Source organism: Myxocyprinus asiaticus, chromosome 31 (assembly GCF_019703515.2).
Source record: "Myxocyprinus asiaticus isolate MX2 ecotype Aquarium Trade chromosome 31, UBuf_Myxa_2, whole genome shotgun sequence".
NCBI classification, from domain to species: domain Eukaryota; kingdom Metazoa; phylum Chordata; class Actinopteri; order Cypriniformes; family Catostomidae; genus Myxocyprinus; species Myxocyprinus asiaticus.
The window spans coordinates 4,654,259-4,673,423 of NC_059374.1; the positions used below are offsets into that span (position 1 = coordinate 4,654,259).

The 19,165-nt window shown below is 36.8% G+C and overlaps 1 protein-coding gene across 5 annotated transcripts in view; it reads left to right on the forward strand.

The window, feature by feature from the left end:
• The window catches only part of LOC127422253 (phosphatidylinositol 4,5-bisphosphate 3-kinase catalytic subunit beta isoform-like), a 118,976-nt gene that overhangs the window by 92,872 nt on the left and 6,939 nt on the right, over positions 1 to 19,165 (forward strand). For all 5 annotated transcript variants that reach the window (XR_007894146.1, XM_051665635.1, XM_051665631.1 and 2 more), the window contains 3 exons: positions 5,909 to 6,099; positions 11,916 to 12,025; positions 12,110 to 12,188. Coding sequence is in view for 4 of the 5 variants with exons in the window: in XM_051665635.1 (XP_051521595.1) it covers positions 5,909 to 6,099; positions 11,916 to 12,025; positions 12,110 to 12,188 (380 nt within the window). In the remaining variant the exon portion in view is untranslated. The remainder of the gene's footprint in view (positions 1 to 5,908; positions 6,100 to 11,915; positions 12,026 to 12,109; positions 12,189 to 19,165) is intronic.

Consider the following 19,165-nt stretch of genomic DNA (forward strand, 5'->3'; position numbering starts at 1 on the left):
TAGTATCACAAATTGATGACATTTTGCACACGACCACAAATTATTTTGTCCATGTATTTTAAGTTTTATTAAGTTTGAGAATTTCGTTCACAAGATACAGGCTAATTAGTCATTATAGGCCACACCCAAAAGTGTATTTGCTTGTATCTTCTGAATGATTTAACATACACTATATTGCCAAAAGTATTCGCTCATCTGCCTTTAGACGCATATGAACTTAAGTGACATCCCATTCTTAATCCATAGGGTTTAATATGATGTCGGCCCACCCTTTGCAGCTATAACAGCTTCAACTCTTCTGGGAAGGCTTTCCACAAGGTTTAGGAGTGGTTTATGGGAATTTTTGACCATTCTTCCAGAAGCGCATTTGTGAGGTCAGACACTGATGTTGGAAGGGAAGGCCTGGCTCGCAGTCTTCGCTCTAATTCATCCCAAAGGTGCTCTATCGGGTTGAGGTCAGGACTCTGTGCAGGCCAGTCAAGTTCTTCCACACCAAACTCGCTCATCCATGTCATTATGGACCTTGCTTTGTGCACTGGTGCGCAGTCATGTTGGAACAGGAAGGGGCCATCCCCAAACTGTTCCCACAAAGTTGGGAGCATGGAATTGTCCAAAATCTCTTGGTATGCTGAAGCATTCAGAGTTCCTTTCACTGGAACTAAGGGGCCAAGCCCAGCTCCTGAAAAACAACCCCACACCATAATCCCCCCTCCACCAAACTTCACAGTTGGCACAATGCAGTCAGACAAGTACCGTTCTCCTGGTAACCGCCAAACCCAGACTCGTCCATCAGATTGCCAGATGGAGAAGCGTGATTCGTCACTCCAGAGAACGCGTCTCCACTGCTCTAGAGTCCAGTGGTGGCGTGCTTTACACCACTGCATCCGACGCTTTGCATTGCACTTGGTGATGTATGGCTTGGATGCAGCTGCTCGGCCATGGAAACCCATTCCATGAAGCTCTCTACGCACTGTTCTTGAGCTAATCTGAAGGCCACATGAACTTTGGAGGTCTGTAGCGATTGACTCTGCAGAAAGTTGCCGACCTCTGCGCACTATGCGCCTCAGCATCCGCTGACCCCGCTCTGTCATTTTACGTGGCCTACCACTTCGTGGCTGAGTTGCTGTCATTCCCAATCGCTTCCACTTTGTTATAATACCACTGACAGTTGACTGTGGAATATTTAGTAGCGAGGAAATTTCACGACTGGACTTGTTGCACAGGTGGCATCCTATCACAGTACCACGCTGGAATTCACTGAGCTCCTGAGAGCGGCCCATTCTTTCACAAATGTTTGTAGAAGCAGTCTGCATGCCTAGGTGCTTCATTTTATACACATGTGGTCATGGAAGTGATTGGAACACCTGAATTCAATTATTTGGATGGGTGAGCGAATACTTTTGGCAATATAGTGTATCACAATTCTTTTTAAAATATATGTGATAAAGTTTTCTTGCGAAAATGAAAATACTTGTGACCATATCATTAGGGGGCACTGAAGGATTCAGATAAACTACAATTTGAAAAAACTAAAAACAGAAATTTTATTCTAGCTTATACGGTTCTGGAGTTATTAGCAAAAATGTGAATTAACTGATTATAGTGCCACCGTGTGGCCAATTCTCACAAAATTTTATACATAGCTTCGTATACAGAAGTATAATAAGTTTCATGACCATCAGCCATTCACAATTCAAGTTATTAGGTGCTGAAATTTGATTGGCTGCTGGTGGCCATTTTTGTTGATTTGTCGACTCAATATTTTAAGAATATGTTTGCACTTAAACTAAAGAAGGTGCATAGTTAATTTAAACTTTGTCGATCAAACGACTGTGGAGTTATGACAGTTTTTAGTTGTAGCGCCCCATATGGGCAGAATTGAACGAAAATATGTGTGCATCCTCAACATGGCCTGTTGACTATATGTACCGGGTTTTAAGTTTGGCCTTCACGTTGAGTAGATATTGATCAGTGAATCAAATTGTGTTCTACCAAAGAAATTGTATCACTAATATCTTCATGACGATTTGGCGTATCAACATTCTTTTGATAACTTTTTGTCAGGTGGGTCTGTAGATTATGTATACAAATTTGCTTGCGAATCTATCAATCTGCCTAGGAGGAGTTAAAAAAATTTGAAATAGCAGAAAAATTCTATAGATCATTTTGATTCTAGCCCTTACGGTTGCTGAGATATTAGCAAAAACGCAGTACTTATTATAGTGCCACCTACATGGCGGACAGGTGTGTGTACGGATGCCTGAGTAGTGGGGGGATTTGGGACTATCCTGCCACATTTGTTGTCTCTAGGGCTTACGGTTTTTGCTGCCCATATACTCTTAGGTCAGAAAAAGAATAATAATAATAAATATAGCCGCAAGCGTCAATTATCGTGGGCCAAGCACATTTGGAAAAATGACAAAAATAATCTGATTTGACAAGAAAGATCCTGTGGAACCCTAACTCTAAGCCAAACTCTAACCCTAACTGCCTTCAGAGGGCTGACGGCATATTCAGTGTTCTCTTACAAAGTTATTCATGTTTTATTGTAGGTCAATTTAATATTTAAACCACCTCAGCTGCAAGTTTAAAGTTAATCCATAACTGAGATTTAAATCAGAGTTTAAAGTAATAGAGGAACAGGATAAAGGTTCATTCTGATTTATTGTAAAATTTAAATCAGGATCAAAACGATTATTTAAATGTAACCCTGATTATTTTTAAGCAAAGTTTGGTGCAACAGAATTTTCTGGTAAACCTTGATTTAATCTAAATTTAAGATTAATCCTGGTTGGTACATCCCACCCTTAGTCTACCTTTACTCTTTGAAGACCCTTTGAATTATTTATAGTTATGTGGCTCCCTCTGGTGGACAAACAATACTGCCTTTTATGCCTATGAAGGCCTTAAATACAGTTAAGAAATTATGTTTCAGCCATGCTAAATTGATGAAATTTTGCATGTTACCTCAGAAATTTTCTTTTGTGCATGTATACTAAGTTTTGTTAAGTTTAAAATATGTGCTCACAAGATATGGGTCAATTAGTCATTATAGGCTACTGCCCAAAACATATTTGCTTATATCTTTGGAACGATTTGACATATCAAAATTATTTTAATAATGCTTTGTCAGGAGGGTCTGTAGATAATGTACACTAAGTTTCGTGAGAATTGGGCTAACGGCCTAGGACAAATTAGAAAAAGTAGGTTTTTCAAATAAATCGAAGTGGTAGAAAACATTTCTTTTGGAAAAGGAAATTCATGTGACCATATTATTTGGGGGTGCTGATGGTTTCAGAGAAGCTACAAAATGTTATTTTAACCTAGACTGTTCCAGAGTTATTAGCAAAAAAGCTAATTACCTAATTATAGCACCACCTTGCGGCCGATTCTCACTAAATTATATATACTGCTTCACACAGATGGCTGCAGAGTTATGACAGTTTTGTTAGATGAAACGCCCCCTATGGGCTGAATTGCACAAAAATTTACATACATCTTCAAAATGTTGTGTTGACTATGTATACCAGGTTTGGTTACGCTTGGAGTTTGAGTAGATATTGATCATTGAATGAAATTGCATTCACCTGAAGGAATTGTAGCGTTAATATCTTCTGAACGATTTGATGTATCAAAATTCTATTGATAACTTTTTGTCAGGAAGGTCTGTAGATGATGTATACACATTTTTGTGTGAATCGGATAAACGGCCTAGGAGTATTTTGAAAAGTGAAAAAAAAAATTTATAGACTGAAATGAAATTAGAGATATACGTTTTGTAGAACTTGATTCAAGAAATCGGAGGAAAATTTAATTTTGATTCCAGCTGTTACGGTTGCAGAGATATGAGCCGAAACGTAAAAGTGACTATTATAGCGCCACCTAGAGTCAGATGGGGGTGTGTCTATGCACATGAGCAGTGGGGGGGGGGGGTTGGGACCATCCTGCCAAGTTTGGTGTCTGTAGGAATTATGGTTTTTGCTGCCTATATGCTTTTAGGGCAGAAAATAATAATAAGATGAAAAAGAAGAAAATCAGTACAAATACAATAGGGTTCCAGCACCTTTGATGGTGGGCCCCCTAATAACATGTATTGTATACATACTGGGCTTTTCTCTGTCAGTGTTTTAAACCTGCTTTTAAAGCATTCATCTCTATAAATAGCCTTGTCACGTTGCACAACAAACTCCACGCGGAGTCAGTGATTGTTTTTATTTAACCTCTAGAGGGCGCAGTTATATTGTTGAACCGAGGAGTTCAGACCGTAGAACCCTCTAGTGCTAGCCACAGAGAAATGAAACCAAAAATAACTATCGGAAACTATCGGAGTTAATTTTTTTTCTGATAGCCAATATTTAAACGCAACTATCGCCCCCTATTAAACGGTAAACTCGATATATCGGTTGACCTGTTGTACGTGTACCAGGTTTCATTAAAGGAATATTCCGGGTTCAATATAAGTCAAGCTCACTTGACAGCATTTGTGGCATGATGTTGATTACAACAAAACATCATTTTGACTCCCTCATTTTCTTTTTTTAAAAAAAAATAAAAAAATCAAGGTTACAGTGAGGCGTTTACAATGGAACTGAATGGAGCCAATTTTTGGAACGTTTAAAGACAGAAATGTGAAGCTTGTAATTTTATAAAAGCACATATTCTTCTGTTAAAACGTGTGTATTATTTTAGCTGTAAAGTTGTTTAAATCATCATTTTATTTTAGTTTTTTTTAGGGTTAACGGTGTTATGTCGTCATGGCAACGAAGTTGTAATATTGGATATAACTACATAGAAAAGGTTAGTAAGCGATTTTATCACACTAAAATCATGTTAACACGCATATTGTTTACGTCTTTAAGATACATGGCTATACTTTTGAAAAAGTGAGTATCTTAATGTGTACAGATTGGCCCCATTCACTTCCATTGTAAGTGCCTCACCGGAACCCAGATTTGTTTTTTGTTTTTGTTTTTTTAAGAAAAGGTGGGACAAGTCAAAATATATGTTTTGTGGTAATCAACATTATGCCACAAATGCTGTCAAGTGAGCTCGACTTGTATTGAACCCGGAATATTCTTTTAAGTTTACAGATATAGATGATATAGTTTAATATGGGCCACACCCAAACATGTAATTGGCTGATATCTGTTAAAGAATTTCATTATTTAAAATTCCCACTTTAACAGAAGTGTCTCTATGATGCATGCCAAATTTTGAGCGAATTAAACCAAGTTTGAAAAAAGTAGGTTTTTCAGAAAATTCAAAAAGTTGTATTTTTTTTTTTGATGTGACCATTTCATTCCGAAATAACCTATACAGTTTCCAATCTAAAATCCAAACAAAGTCTAAAAGGAGGATATTCCATTTTTTTCTCTTGGAACAATTTTAAAGTTTATGTAACTTTTTCAGTGTTAAAATATTTTTCCTATCCCAGCTTAATATGCAGAGACAACTAATAGTAAGCCATTCAATTATTTAAACCAACAGTGTAAGTTTGGGGTGGGACAACGCAGACGAGGGGCGTATTCGGAAATATGTTTTGAAAACATTATTTTTGCAATTCCGTTTGGTGACGCTATAGTGTCACAGAAATTACATACTTCAGCTTTAAGTGGGGAAACGGTCGCAAAATAATTAGGGCAAATTTCTGACATGGACTTCAGTGATGAGATATAAACACTGCTCCTTCATGATGTTGCCATTTACCGATATGACAAGTCCTCCATAAACAATCAATTCAAGAGTAGTTTCACAGACATCAGGATGAAGACTTAGTTCAGAGGCTTTTCTTCTTAACACACTTCAGGACTTGTAATAACAGCAGTTAAAGGACTTGAGCGGCCTTTACAATCTGATGTGTTAGCTGGAATTTAACCTTACACAATGTTGTGTGATTGGTATTTTATAGGTTGAAGCTGTCAGTAAGCTGAAAGCAGTGAATGAGCTGATTAAACTGGGCACCATAAAAACAAAGAACAAGACAAAAGAAGCTCATCTTAAAGAGGCCATGATGACGTGCCTTAGGCAGACGGGTTTTATTGAGACACTTTCTGACCTGTACTCTCCCCTCAATCCAAACATACTGCTCGCTGGAGTCAAGTAAGATCTTTGTGTTTGTTTATGTTGTGTGTATAGAGTGTTTTCAGTGTTTGCTTTAAAATCTAATTGGATAAGCCATGTTTGAAGATGTTTTAAAACGTCCAGTATGTTAGGGCTGCAACGGTACATGTATCCATGCCGAACCGAACGAATGCAGGGCTTTCAGTACAGTGCATTCACATATCTTGATTAGCATCAGTGTTTGGAAGTTATTCAGAGTAATTCACTATAGATTACTCATTATTTCTCATAAATTGAAATCAGATTACTTTTCTGATTACTTCATCTAAAAAGTAATAAGACTAATTACTTATACGTAACTCCAAACAACTCTGCATAGCAAGGTTTTCCCGCTCAGCGAATTCAAAATAATGTCTATATGATATTGTCTGTACATGCCTTTCAGCTGCCATAGAAACGCAAACAGATGTACACATGAACATAATCATGTTTTAAAATTTTGAAACAGATCACTAAAACTTTCAAAGATTGAGAGAATCGAAAGAGAAAGTAACATTTAAAATTAGAAACCAAAGTTTGGAATGTGAACATGGATGGGAATTGCTCAAAAAAATGATACTATAAGATGAACAGATGACTTTGCTCTTTGATCTTTAAAATTAATTGGTTAAAAATATGAGATGAAGATGTGATGCTTCACTTGACATTATATGACAGTTTCAGGCCTCTCTCTTTTAAAATGATATATAACTTGTAAAATTATTTTTGTATGTCAATAAATGGGATGGGTAAAAAAAGGATTATAATTATTAAACAAATGGCATCCTGTGTGCATTTTATTTCATTGAGTGTCTTTAAATGTTTGATTGGTGTATGTCCTTTTTGTTTTTGTCCTTAGTAAAAAATAATAGAATATGAAAAATATTTTTAAAATCATGTTTTCTGTATTTTATATAAATATTATCTGAAAATATGTTAACCATTAATATTCTTAAAAGATAAATGACCTCTTTGAAAGTCTGTAACTGTAATCTGATTACAAGAATTTGAAATGTAATGTTACACTGCTATTTTGACTAAAAAAGTAATTATACTACAGTAACTAATTTATTTATTTGTAATCCGATTACACCCAACCCTGCTTGGCCTGCACAGAATAAAAAAATATTTCAGAGCAACTCAAAACTAAAATTGAGACAGGTTCATACCAAGCACAAGCATTAATGAACGCCATGATTACTTGTTGCTGCAGATATGCAAATTACATTTTAATTCTAATTTTCCTGAAACAAAAAGGTGAGAATGGAGTGCTGAGCTGAATGGCTAAACAAACAAAAATATGCACTGCTAATGTCTTGGGTTTATTACAATTATTATGATATAGTCTTATTTTAAATTATTATTTTATACAATTTGCAGATTTAAAAAAAAAACTCTCATTTTTGTCATTTTGTTGGAGAAATAATTTGCATAGTTTAATTATACACAAATAAGAATTGTTGCTGCCACTCAGTTTGTAAAATAAATAGGGTCAATGGATTAAAATTTTAAATCAAATTACATATGCCGATTATTTTTTTTTTAATGTAATTTAATCTCAATTGATCACATATATAAATATTTGCTGAGCAAGGCCTTTAAATAACAATAATTCAATATATAATGATTAAATAATTATATATATATATAATTCAGATAATTAAAATATATTACATTATTGTGGCACACAAGTAAAGCATTGATAAGACAATACAAAAAGTGGCTTTAGAAGGCATAATATTGTTTATTTCCATATTATTGAACATAAGCCCATCATTGGCCTACAGTTCACAGCAATCCATTTTGCAATTGAATTCGTCAATCAGTCCGAGATTTATTATAAGGGCCTTTCTAAGACAATGTACACATGCGTCAGACGGATGCTTTTGGAGCAACTCACTTTGGTTGCATCATGTCATAAACAGTGTCTTAAAGAGATTGTTCACCCAAAAATGAAAATTCAGTCATTGTTTACTCACTGTTGTTATAACCCTAAATGACTTTCTTTCTTTTTCTTAACACAAAGGGAGAAATTGTGAAAAAAATGTGTGGTCAGTGATGTCATACAATGGCAGTTTATAGTGACCACCTCTTCAAGCTTCAAAAAAACACAAAAGTATAATTCAGAAGTCTAATAAATTATTCCATGAGACTCATGATTGTTATGAAAGCGTACAATAACAAACTGAAATCTAATGTATTATTTAGTGAAAATGTTCACTGACCGTTGGCCTCCTGTGCACGTTCATTAATATGCAGCTCTTTGCACTATGGCTGGGAATCGATTCCGAGGCGTCGGTAATCGAAAATCGACTCTAAACGTTTTTGGGGGAAACCGGTTGATATTTTCGGACTGTGTTTATTTCCTTGACCACTGAACAACACATTTCAGAAGCCTAACAGCACTAATACAGTTTACGAAAGGATTATAAATGATTGCATCTTAACGATCATCAACCTGACTCTTGAGTCTTGAGTCTTTTGTAGTCGTCAGCATCTGTAAATCCACTCCATTTGTTCATCTGTATAAAGCAGTCACACAAGCCCTTCACCACATAAGGGCAGTGGTAGCTCAGCGGTTAAGGCTCTGGGTTACTGATCAGAAGGTCGGGGGTTCAAGCCCCAGCACTGCCAAGATGCCACTGTTGGGCCCTTGAGCAAGGCCCTTAACCCTATCTGCTCCAGGGGCGCCGTATCATGGCTGACCCTGCACTCTGACCCCAGCCTAGCTGGGATATGTGAAAAAAGAAGAATTTCACCGTATATGTGCAAATGTATAATGTGTGATAAATAAAGAAAATTATAAATTATTATTAATTACATCTGCTTTCCAGACCTGTATAGTCTACCGGTATTTTACTTTGGATTAAACTTTTAATCATCGTGCCAAATTTGTGACTAATTTGGGATACAATAACAACTTCCCCGATATTACAACACAAGTCTGCAACAAGGAGATGGCAGAGTTGAGTTAGTGTCCCAGTTCACATCAATAAATTGGTATGTTCAAGTTTAATTGATCAGTGTGCTGCACTTATAAAAGCGAGAATCTAACGCTTCTCATTCTCTACATTTTTACAGTGTTTTAAAATCAATGTTTTTTTATATATATTTTTTTTTTAGTTAGCCTACATTTTACCCCATTTTATATTACAATTATTTTATGATTATAAAAAAGTTAATACACGTTATAAAATGTATATATTTTTAGATTGTATAAAATAAACCAGTACAACAACCTGGATTAAAACTGAAGTGTGTATTGTTTGGACATTTTATTCAGTGGACAATTACTGTGTATTCTAATATATAAACCTCTTTCTAAACAAAAACTCGTGCTTGATAACAGACAATTTCAGTGTAGGTTAAATGGTGCTTTTAAGATTATATGCAGTAGTTCTTCAAAATACAGGCGCATCTACTCAAACTTCCCTCAAATTTATCTCATGGGATTGAAGCATCACGTTTTGGTATGTGCATATAGTCCCTGATTCCATCGATTCCAAAACCAGGAATCTGAGTCAATTCCCAAATTTCTGGAATCGAACAGCCCTACTTTGCACGAGAGCAGCAGTAGTTACGCAACACACGAGATGGGGCGCTCAAGCGAAAACTGGGTTTGTTTTGCTTCAACACGACCACCAGTGATATTAACAACAGAAAACACAACATCGCTTTTTGAGACCCTCCTCAAGAATTGCTCCAGCTGCCCTTACTCACATGTTGTACAACCCCAATTCCGAAAATTTGTGACAGTATGAAAAATGCTAAAAACAATATTATTGATATTATTGAAGTTTCTAATGCTTTCCATCATTAATACTCTGATATGCGAGCACAAAAGCACAGGCGAAAGCATCTTAACATGATGCGCATTCGCGAGAAGTTGAGGAGAGAGGGATCCCTTCTAGACATGATCAACTAGCCTGATTGTGGTTTGTTTTCTGTATAAGCTGTGTCTTGCCTATACAGCTGAAGTTTCACTTACTGCCCCCTGGAGAAAACAGGTGGTACTTCAAACTTGAATTGCTTTAGGTAGGAATGTTCATTACGGTCCGGGGATATGATTAATTGTGTTAATTATTTTCACCTTTTTTCTCGCACTGAAATAATGCTGTAAATCAACAGCCCTAAAAATACATAATTTCAAGACCGAAATTGTACTGAATCGTGATTCTAAAACTAAGGTACTGTACTTACCAAACTCTAAATGTTGTGTACCATTGCAGCCCTACAATACTCACACAGGAGCTGTGACCACTAAAAATCAGTAAAATTCTGTATTATTATGCCATATTGGGCTAATGAACTTTATAAACTGGTGGAAAATGATTTATTGATTATTGTAATATTGTTGTTGCTGTTAAAATGAATCGTTCACAGTAAAGGCCTGTTCACACCAAATCCGTGACGATTTTGCGAGACAAACCTCTGACGGAAGGCCTATTGACACGGAGTACGTAAAAAGATGAAACTAAAAACTATTTCGCTCCTGTACAGTAGATGGTGCTGTTGCAGTGCTGTTGTTATACCAGTCTCCTGTCCACACCCTTCAGCTGTTTTATATATATATATATATATGTATGTATGTATATGTATATATATGTATATATATGTATATGTATGTTCTTTCCATGATGTTTATGCATTTTGAGGAGTATATAATCTGTGTTTTTTATGCGAGTGAGATGAGTAAAGAGCACTGTTGGATATTTATTTGCACATGTATTTTGCTACAAGTAGGTCTATATTCCAGACTCCCAAACTCAACTTCTCTTTTTATAATGCCTGGATTAATGCCTGGATAATATAACACAAGGTACAGTGATATAATTACATGTGGAATAATGTACATTGAGAATAACAGTATAGGATAAAATATGATGCATACATTAAAAATAATATAAAAGAAAACAATGCTCATGGTTGTAGCAAGATCCTGAGTTTCAGGGAATGAAGAAGTGGGAGATGGCAATTCCAGCACAGGAAAGTCTCTTTTATTCAGTGCGCAACAGTACAGCTCACACCCAAAAGAACTCACGGTTTTTTAATAACAATAACGGCAGCGGCCAACACACGCAAAGCTTGTCAACTGGGTTTTCTCTCTCTCCACTGCTGCTGTCTCCTCTCCTTAAAAGCCCCGTCACTCCTCATTGCAACACAAGACAGGTGTTAAGCACAGGTGGAAATCATTCACCACTCACAAAAACAGACTGGGTTTATGTTTGCAGTGCAAAGGGTTCATGAACTGCAACAATTTATTTTTAAGTATATAATTTTTGTGGTGTGTATCAGCAGCACATCAGTGCCGGTGTTTGCAGCGACTCTGGGGACAAAATGACAAAAAGCTCTTTTCTCACTGATCAGTCAGTTTTCATCACTGTCCAGAAAAAAACAATCGGACCACTCTCTGGAAAAAACACCTTCTGATTGTCAGCGGACGATTTGTTAGACCCAATGTGAAAAGCGCCATAGGAATCCATTGTTACCGTTCAAAAGCTCGTTCGGAATGAACATTCGCACCGAAAAAATGGGTTTGATGTGAACAGGCCTTAAGACTAGGATTAAAAAAGTAAATGGAGTAAATATTTATTTACTTTTGACTTCAATAAATGTAACTATGTTTTGAACATTGGTGTCTTTTATCATAGTGCTGTTGCTGCCATTTTATAAAAGCCATTCAAACCTGTCACATTACATTGATTTCACCATGGTTAAGGGGTAAAATCACTGTAACACATAGCCTCTCATTGCTTATTCATTTAAAACAGCATAATGATATGCATTTTCAAGCTCTATTTCTCTGTCTTTGGCAGTGTGGAGAGATGCAGGTATATGGACTCTAAAATGAAACCCCTCTGGATTGTTTACAATAACAAGCTTCTGGGAGGAGATACACTGGGGATCATCTTCAAAAATGGAGATGGTGAGAGACAGATGGGTTGGAATGAGAGGAAAATGAGTTCATAAAAGTTTGAGTTAATAAAAATAACTTAAAAATCTTTCTCAGACCTGAGGCAGGACATGTTGACTCTACAGATCTTGAGGTTGATGGATCTACTGTGGAAGGAGGCCAATCTGGACCTCAGGTAGAGTGAGTGAGTGAGTGAGTGAGTGAGTGAGTGAGTGAGTGAGTGAGTGAGTGAGTGAGTGAGTGAGTGAGGTGAAAATTTGTCATATTGACACTCCTATAAAATAATGGACCGCTGAATACATATTGATCCACGGCAGTTAATATTTTGGCTTTCATCATCATTTATGTTTATCTTTCTTCAGAAAAATTATTAAAGGGATAGTTCACCCAAAAATGAAAATTCAGTCATTGTTTACTCACCCCCATGTTGTTATAATCCTACATGACTTTCTTTCTTTCTTCTTAAAACAAAGGGAGAAATTGTGAAAAAATGTTGTGGTCAGTGATGTCATACAGTGGCAGTTTATGGTGACCACATCTTCAAGCTTCAAAAGAACACAAAAGTATAATTTAGAAGTCTAATAAATTATTCCATGAGACTCATGATTGTTATGAAAGCATACGATAAGGTTTGGTGAAAAATCTAATGTATTATTTAGTGAAAATGTTCATTGACCAATGATCTCCTGTGCACATTCATGATAGGGCACGAAAGCAATATTTCACGCAGCTCTTCATGACATTGGGCCGTTCAAGCGAAAACCCGTTATGTTTATCTAAAAACAGGTCCACCACGGCGATAGTGACAACAGAACACAACACAGCTGCACATGAAACAGAGAACAGAACTTACTAAACATGTCTGATGAATTTGTAGTCGAAGAATTTATGCATTTCTGTGCCCAGCCTTATTTTTCTTTTTTTTAAGTTTTTGGACCAGTGCCAGTTCACATTGGACAGAGTTATCAGCACAATGCCGAAAATAGAAAACAAGCGATCGATAGAATGTACTATCGCTCATCATTGGGGGTTAGGACAAAAACTCTGATTACCATAGAAAATATACCTTTTATCGCATGTTTCTTGCTGTCAGGTTAGGACACAGTGTGACTGTGGCTGCCTGTAGCCTCCTCTATGTTTCTGTTTGATTTCCGAGTACTCCATTCAAAAAAAAAAAATAAGTCGCCGCTGTTACAGAAGTGATGTCAGTTCATATTTACAACCTTTTTAAACAAAAGTTAAATCGATGATGAAAAATTAACCTTCAAAGAAAATACACAGAATAGATTGCTTTGATTCTCCATTCTTCAAGTGTTTAACGGGCGTGTCCCATCTGTTCAGCATCTGTAGTGCTCATTAAAAGTGATAACGTGAAGCATCACTGAACCTGCATATATGCATATATCCTGAATATTTTTGATTTAATATACAGATGTGTATCAGTGTATAACTGTGTCAGTGAACATCATCAAATCAGTTTGTTCTCCATTTACTAATGATTATCTGCACAAGTGTCTGGCATTTGCACAAATTCATCATATGCGAAGAACAAGGAAAGATGAATTTTCTCCTCATTAAATGGGAGGATAATAGAGAAAAAGGAAGAACAGACATTTTCTCAGTTTTACATTTATTTTATGTAAAAAGACAGTTCTACCTTAGATTGCCATAGTTTTCTGATGTGGGTTGATATTGCCAAAGATATAGACTTAAGCAGATCTAAATGTTCTTCCTCACTTTTAATAAAAAATAACCCTACATTGTATGTTTTTATTTTCGAGGTAAAGTTAGTCAAAACCTATTTATTCCGGGTACGGCTCAGGACCCATCTTTATGATGGTAGCCATGAAAGTAACAGTGGCATGCTCCTTCCCTCCGTAGTGCTAGGGTCATCTCCTTGGGCAAGAGAGAACATCCCTCGAGCCCCCCTGCTAGGGTTACAGCAAGAAGTTTTTTCCATCACTCTGTAAAGACATGGAGTAAAATAGATCCTTATTATCTAATTTCCGTTATAAGAAATAAAGAAAAGGATGACTCGTTTGCCATGAGTTGTGACCCGTGTTGGTGGAGGAAGAGATCCTGGTCTCTGAGAAATGTGGTTCGCTGTGGCTTCCACTATTTCAACACGGTACTTTGGCTCCTACTTTACCTAGGTGGGAGGTTGGAATGGCTCGATCCAATCAATCGGCTGGTCAAGACATGCCCTGAGAATACTCTGTGATAGCTGAACATTTTGCTTGAGTATATCATCCCTGTATCCCTGATGCATAATCTGCTGGAGGTCCGCAGCGCTGTGCATCCCTTACTTTTGGGCTCCAAGGTGGGTGGGGGCAGAGATGACGAAACTAAAAACCCAAAACATGGCTACAAAACACACCTAAAAAAAAATTGTTTCTTGGACCTGGATACCGACAATACCTCAGAAAATAAATGTGCTCTTGTGCAGTGTAATGATGACTGGCCAAAATTCATCATCATTGAAGCTGCTGCTCCAGATTCTCCAATCATCAAGCTTTCCCCTTTCGCTATACAAAAAGGTATTGCAGGAACAGCGGGAACAGTAAAGGAAGTGAAAAAACTGCGATCTGGACAGATTCTTGTGGAATGCAGTAAAATAGCCAATGCTGAAAATCTACTACATGCCAGCATGTTAGCTGGAGTTCAAATAAAGACATCTTCTCATCCAACCTTGAACTACAGTAAAGGAGTAATCCGAACTAGAGAGTTGGATGATGTGGATGAAGAAGAAATAACGCATGCCCCAAGGAGTAATAAACGTCAAAAGAATAATAATCAAGAGAGAAGAGCGAACGATTAAAACTGCAACGTACATCCTCACATTTAATAAACCGCTAATCCCAGATAAACTTCAGATTGGAATCTTAAGTGTTCCAGTGGACTTATTTGTACCCAACCCTCTGCGGTGTTTCAACTATCAAAAATACAGCCATGGATCTAATGGCTGCGACAACATACCTGTTGTAACTGTGGGGAGGTAGGCCGTGACAAAGGGAGCTGTGAAAAACCATCAAAATGTTGTAATTGCTCAGGTGACCATTCAGCTGCATCAAAACAGTGTCCCATGTGGATCAAAGAAAAGGAAATACAGAAGATCAGGTGTACTAAGAGAATCAGTTTCCTCGAAGCAAAGAAAATGGTGGATGTCATCCCTGTTTTTATGCTGAATAAAACCTTTGCCTCTGTTGCAAAAAAAGCTGTGAGAACAATAGACTGCCAGACAGATATCGCCTGGATGCATAAAGACAAACCCCAAACTGTTAACCATAGTAATATTCCCCCAAAGATGAAGAACACAGGAACCCAGAGCGAAACTCTTCTAAATGACATTCACTCCAGTCAGAGCTCAATAACAGGAAACCAAAAGGCAAATAAAAACAATGGTAAGGCAAGTTCTTCACAATCAAAAGTATCCCAAGACAAAGCCCCAAAGACAAAACAAACAAAAGATGTGGAAATGAAAGGGAATGAACACCATAGTAGAAGTCCATCCCCTAAAGGCAGAATCTAGAAAACTGTCCCTATTCTCCCTAATAGGTAATGGAAAATTCTATCATCCAATGGAACTGTCATGGTATCAGGGTTAATTTTTAACCCTCTAGCCATATGTTTTCAAGCAACACAATTACCACCAGACGGTACTCTCTCTTTTAAAAATTGTACAAGTTTTAACACTTTCAGTCCCAATAACAAGCAGACTTCCGGTGATACAACCATTTTAATAAGAAAAGATGTGATCCATAGTCATATAAATATTAATAGCAACATACAGGCAATGCCTGACTTTGCAGAAAACCATTACAGTCGTCTCTATCTACATTCCTCCAAATTTAAACTTGACGCATATGGACCTAGATCACCTTATTGCTCAGCTCCCATCTCCTTTTATTCTCATGGGAGATTTTAATAGTCATAACACTTTGTGGGGCAGTAATCACAGTAACACAAAAGGAAAGAAGATTGAAGATTTTATAGATAACCACACCTTATGTCTTTTAAATAATGCATTGAATACCTATTTACATCCAGGACATGGAACGTACTCTGCAATCGACCTAACAATTTGTCAGCCTGAATTATTTTTAGACCTATCATGGAAAGTTTGGCATGACCTCTGTGGAAGTGACCATTTCCCAATCAATGTAACCATCAAAGGCAGAGAGGAAGAAACAAATGTACAAAGATGGCAAATTAAAAAGGCAAATTGGTATCAATTTCAAACCCTCTGTCATGAGGAACTGACACGGTTTCCAGAAGACAGCCCAGATGCTATGCAGAATTTCACTGAAACGCTCATAGCTATAGCTAATGATACAGTCTCAAGAACATCTTTAAATATAAAACATAGACAACTTCCATGGTTTGATACATGTAAGGAAGCTATAAAAGAGAGGAAAAAAACTGAAAGACTGTTCTTCAGACATCCATCAACTGAAAATCTTATCAAACTCAAGATGAGTAGAGAACAAGCAAGAAGATTCGTTTCCAGCATGACAACAAGTACTCCATCATACAAAATATGGAACCTGATATGGAAAATGAAGGGAAAAAACAACGGTCCTCAAATACAACATATCAAACAGCACGGCACACTCTTGACTTAAAAACAAGAAATTGCAAACATTCTAGTAAAAATTTCGAAAAAAAATTCATCTATTGAGAATTCAATCTTCCTGCTTTTCGAACTTTTCTTGCTCAACAAGCAAAAGAAAAGATTAACTTCAGCTCCAGTAACACAGAGCCATACAACCAACCTTTTTCTATGGAAGAACTACAGTGAGCCAATAAAAAAAATCCCACAACACAGCTGTTGGACCGGATAATATCCACTATCAATTTTTAAAGAATCTACCCCACCTTTCCCTGAAAATGCTCCTTAGAATTTTTAACTCCATCTGGATATCGGGAAAAATCCCATCCGCCTAGCATGAAGCAGAAATAATGCCTATTCCAAAGCCAGGAAAAGACCATAACGACCTCATAAACTACCGCCCTATAGCTTTAACCAGTTGTTTATGCAAAACAATGGAGAGGATGGTCAGTGATCGTCTGGTCTGGATACTGGAATCTAATCACCACATAAGTAACGCCCAATGTGGTTTCAGGAAAGGTTGAAGCACTACAGATCACCTTATTTGTCTTGAAAGCTATATATATATATATATATATATATATATATATATATATATATATATGCGCCATTACCAGAAAAGAACACGTTGTAGCTGTCTTCTTTGATTTGGAGAACGCCTATGTCACGACCTGGAAACATGGCATTTGAAAGGATCTGTACCAAATTAATTTTAGAGGTTGACTGCCAATCTTCATTAAAAGTTTTTTATTGAACAGACTTTTTAGAGTTAAAATAGCAAACACCTTGTCTAACCTACATAAACAAGGACTTGGAGTTCATAAAGGAAGTATCCTATCAGTAACCCTCTTCAGTATTAAAATAAATAGCATTGCAAAAGTCATTGGCTCTGATGTCCTTTGTAGTTTATATGAAGATGATATCTGCATTTGCTACAAGAGCAAGTACATGAATACTATCGAGCAAAAAATCCAATTGAAGATAAACACAATCCACTCCTGCTCAGCACAGAATGGTTTCTAATTCTCACAAACAAAAACCATCTGTATGCATTATTGTCGGCTTCATTCGCTACACAATGAACCAGAGCTGTTTATGGATGGAGTCCCCATTAAAGTTGTTAAAGAGAACAGGTTTCTTGGTATCACTTTTGACAACAAACTATCTTTTATTCCTCACATTAAATCACTGAAAAATAAATGTTTTAAAGGTTTTATCCAAAACCAAATGGGGAGCAGACAGCTCAACTCTAATAAACTTGTACAAAACCACGGTACGCTCAAAGCTGGACTATGGAAGTCTCATTTATGGATCAGCTAGGAAGTCATACATACGACTTTTGGACACTGTACACCACCAAGGTATACAATTAGCTTTGGGAGCTTACAGAACATCACCCATCCAATGTCTCTATGCGGAAGCCAATGAACCTTCCTTGGAAATCAGACACCTAAAGTTGGCCGTACAATACGCAACCAAACTTAAAACAAATAAAGAAAACCCAGCCTATTCAGCAATTTTCCCACTTCAGCATTCAACAATATATGAAAAAAAAAAAAAAAACAAGTTTAATTCGTCCATTTGGCCTACGTATAAAAACCCATCTGGAGAATCTGAAAGTGGATCTAAACAGTGTGGATCAGACACATTTCTGCAAAATTCCTCCATGGGATCTCAAAAAGCCTAAAATCCATCTGGATGTAACAAGGAACCAAAAATCCAAAATGCATCCGAAAGATTTCCATCAACAATTTCTGGACATAAGAGCAGTATACGCACAACATATCCCAATATACACAGATGGATCTAAATCTGGAAATAAAGTGGCAGCAGCTTTTGCAACAAACCAGCTGTGTCAGGGTATCCGCATCCCTGACCAAAGTTCAGTTTTCACTGCAGAGGCAAACGCTCTATTACTGGCACTTAAGTTTATTGAGACTGCTCCACAAAAACCTTTTTTAATAATAACTGATTCAAAATCATGTCTTGAAGCTACTAAAACTGATCAACCAACAATCGTAAAGATTTTAATCAAACTGTCATCTCTTGAAGCAAAGAGTTTTAATATTATTTCCTGCTGGGTACCTGGACACTCAGGAATCTCCGGTAATGAACAAGCAGACAGAGCTGCCAGAGAAGCATTATCTACTGAACCAGTAAAATGCCCTATACCTTCCACAGATCTGAAACCAACTCTGAATGTATATATCAAAAACAAATGGCAGTCGGAGTGGGATCGATGTTTAAACAACAAATTACGAGAAATAAATCTTGTTGTTGGAACAAGATATGTGTTCCCTTTTAATAATCACTGGGATCAAGTCATTTATACACGATGCCGGATAGGACATACAAGACTCACACACCAATTTTTTACTATCAGGAGAAAATTCACCAAAGTGCTCATCTTGTCAGAACCCACTATCCATTAAACATATTTTACTGGACTGTCATACCTCTACACATCTGAGGAACCTGTATTATTCAGTTGATGCTTTTGAAAAGGTTTTCAATCAAGTGAATCCAAATTTATTTTTAAGGTT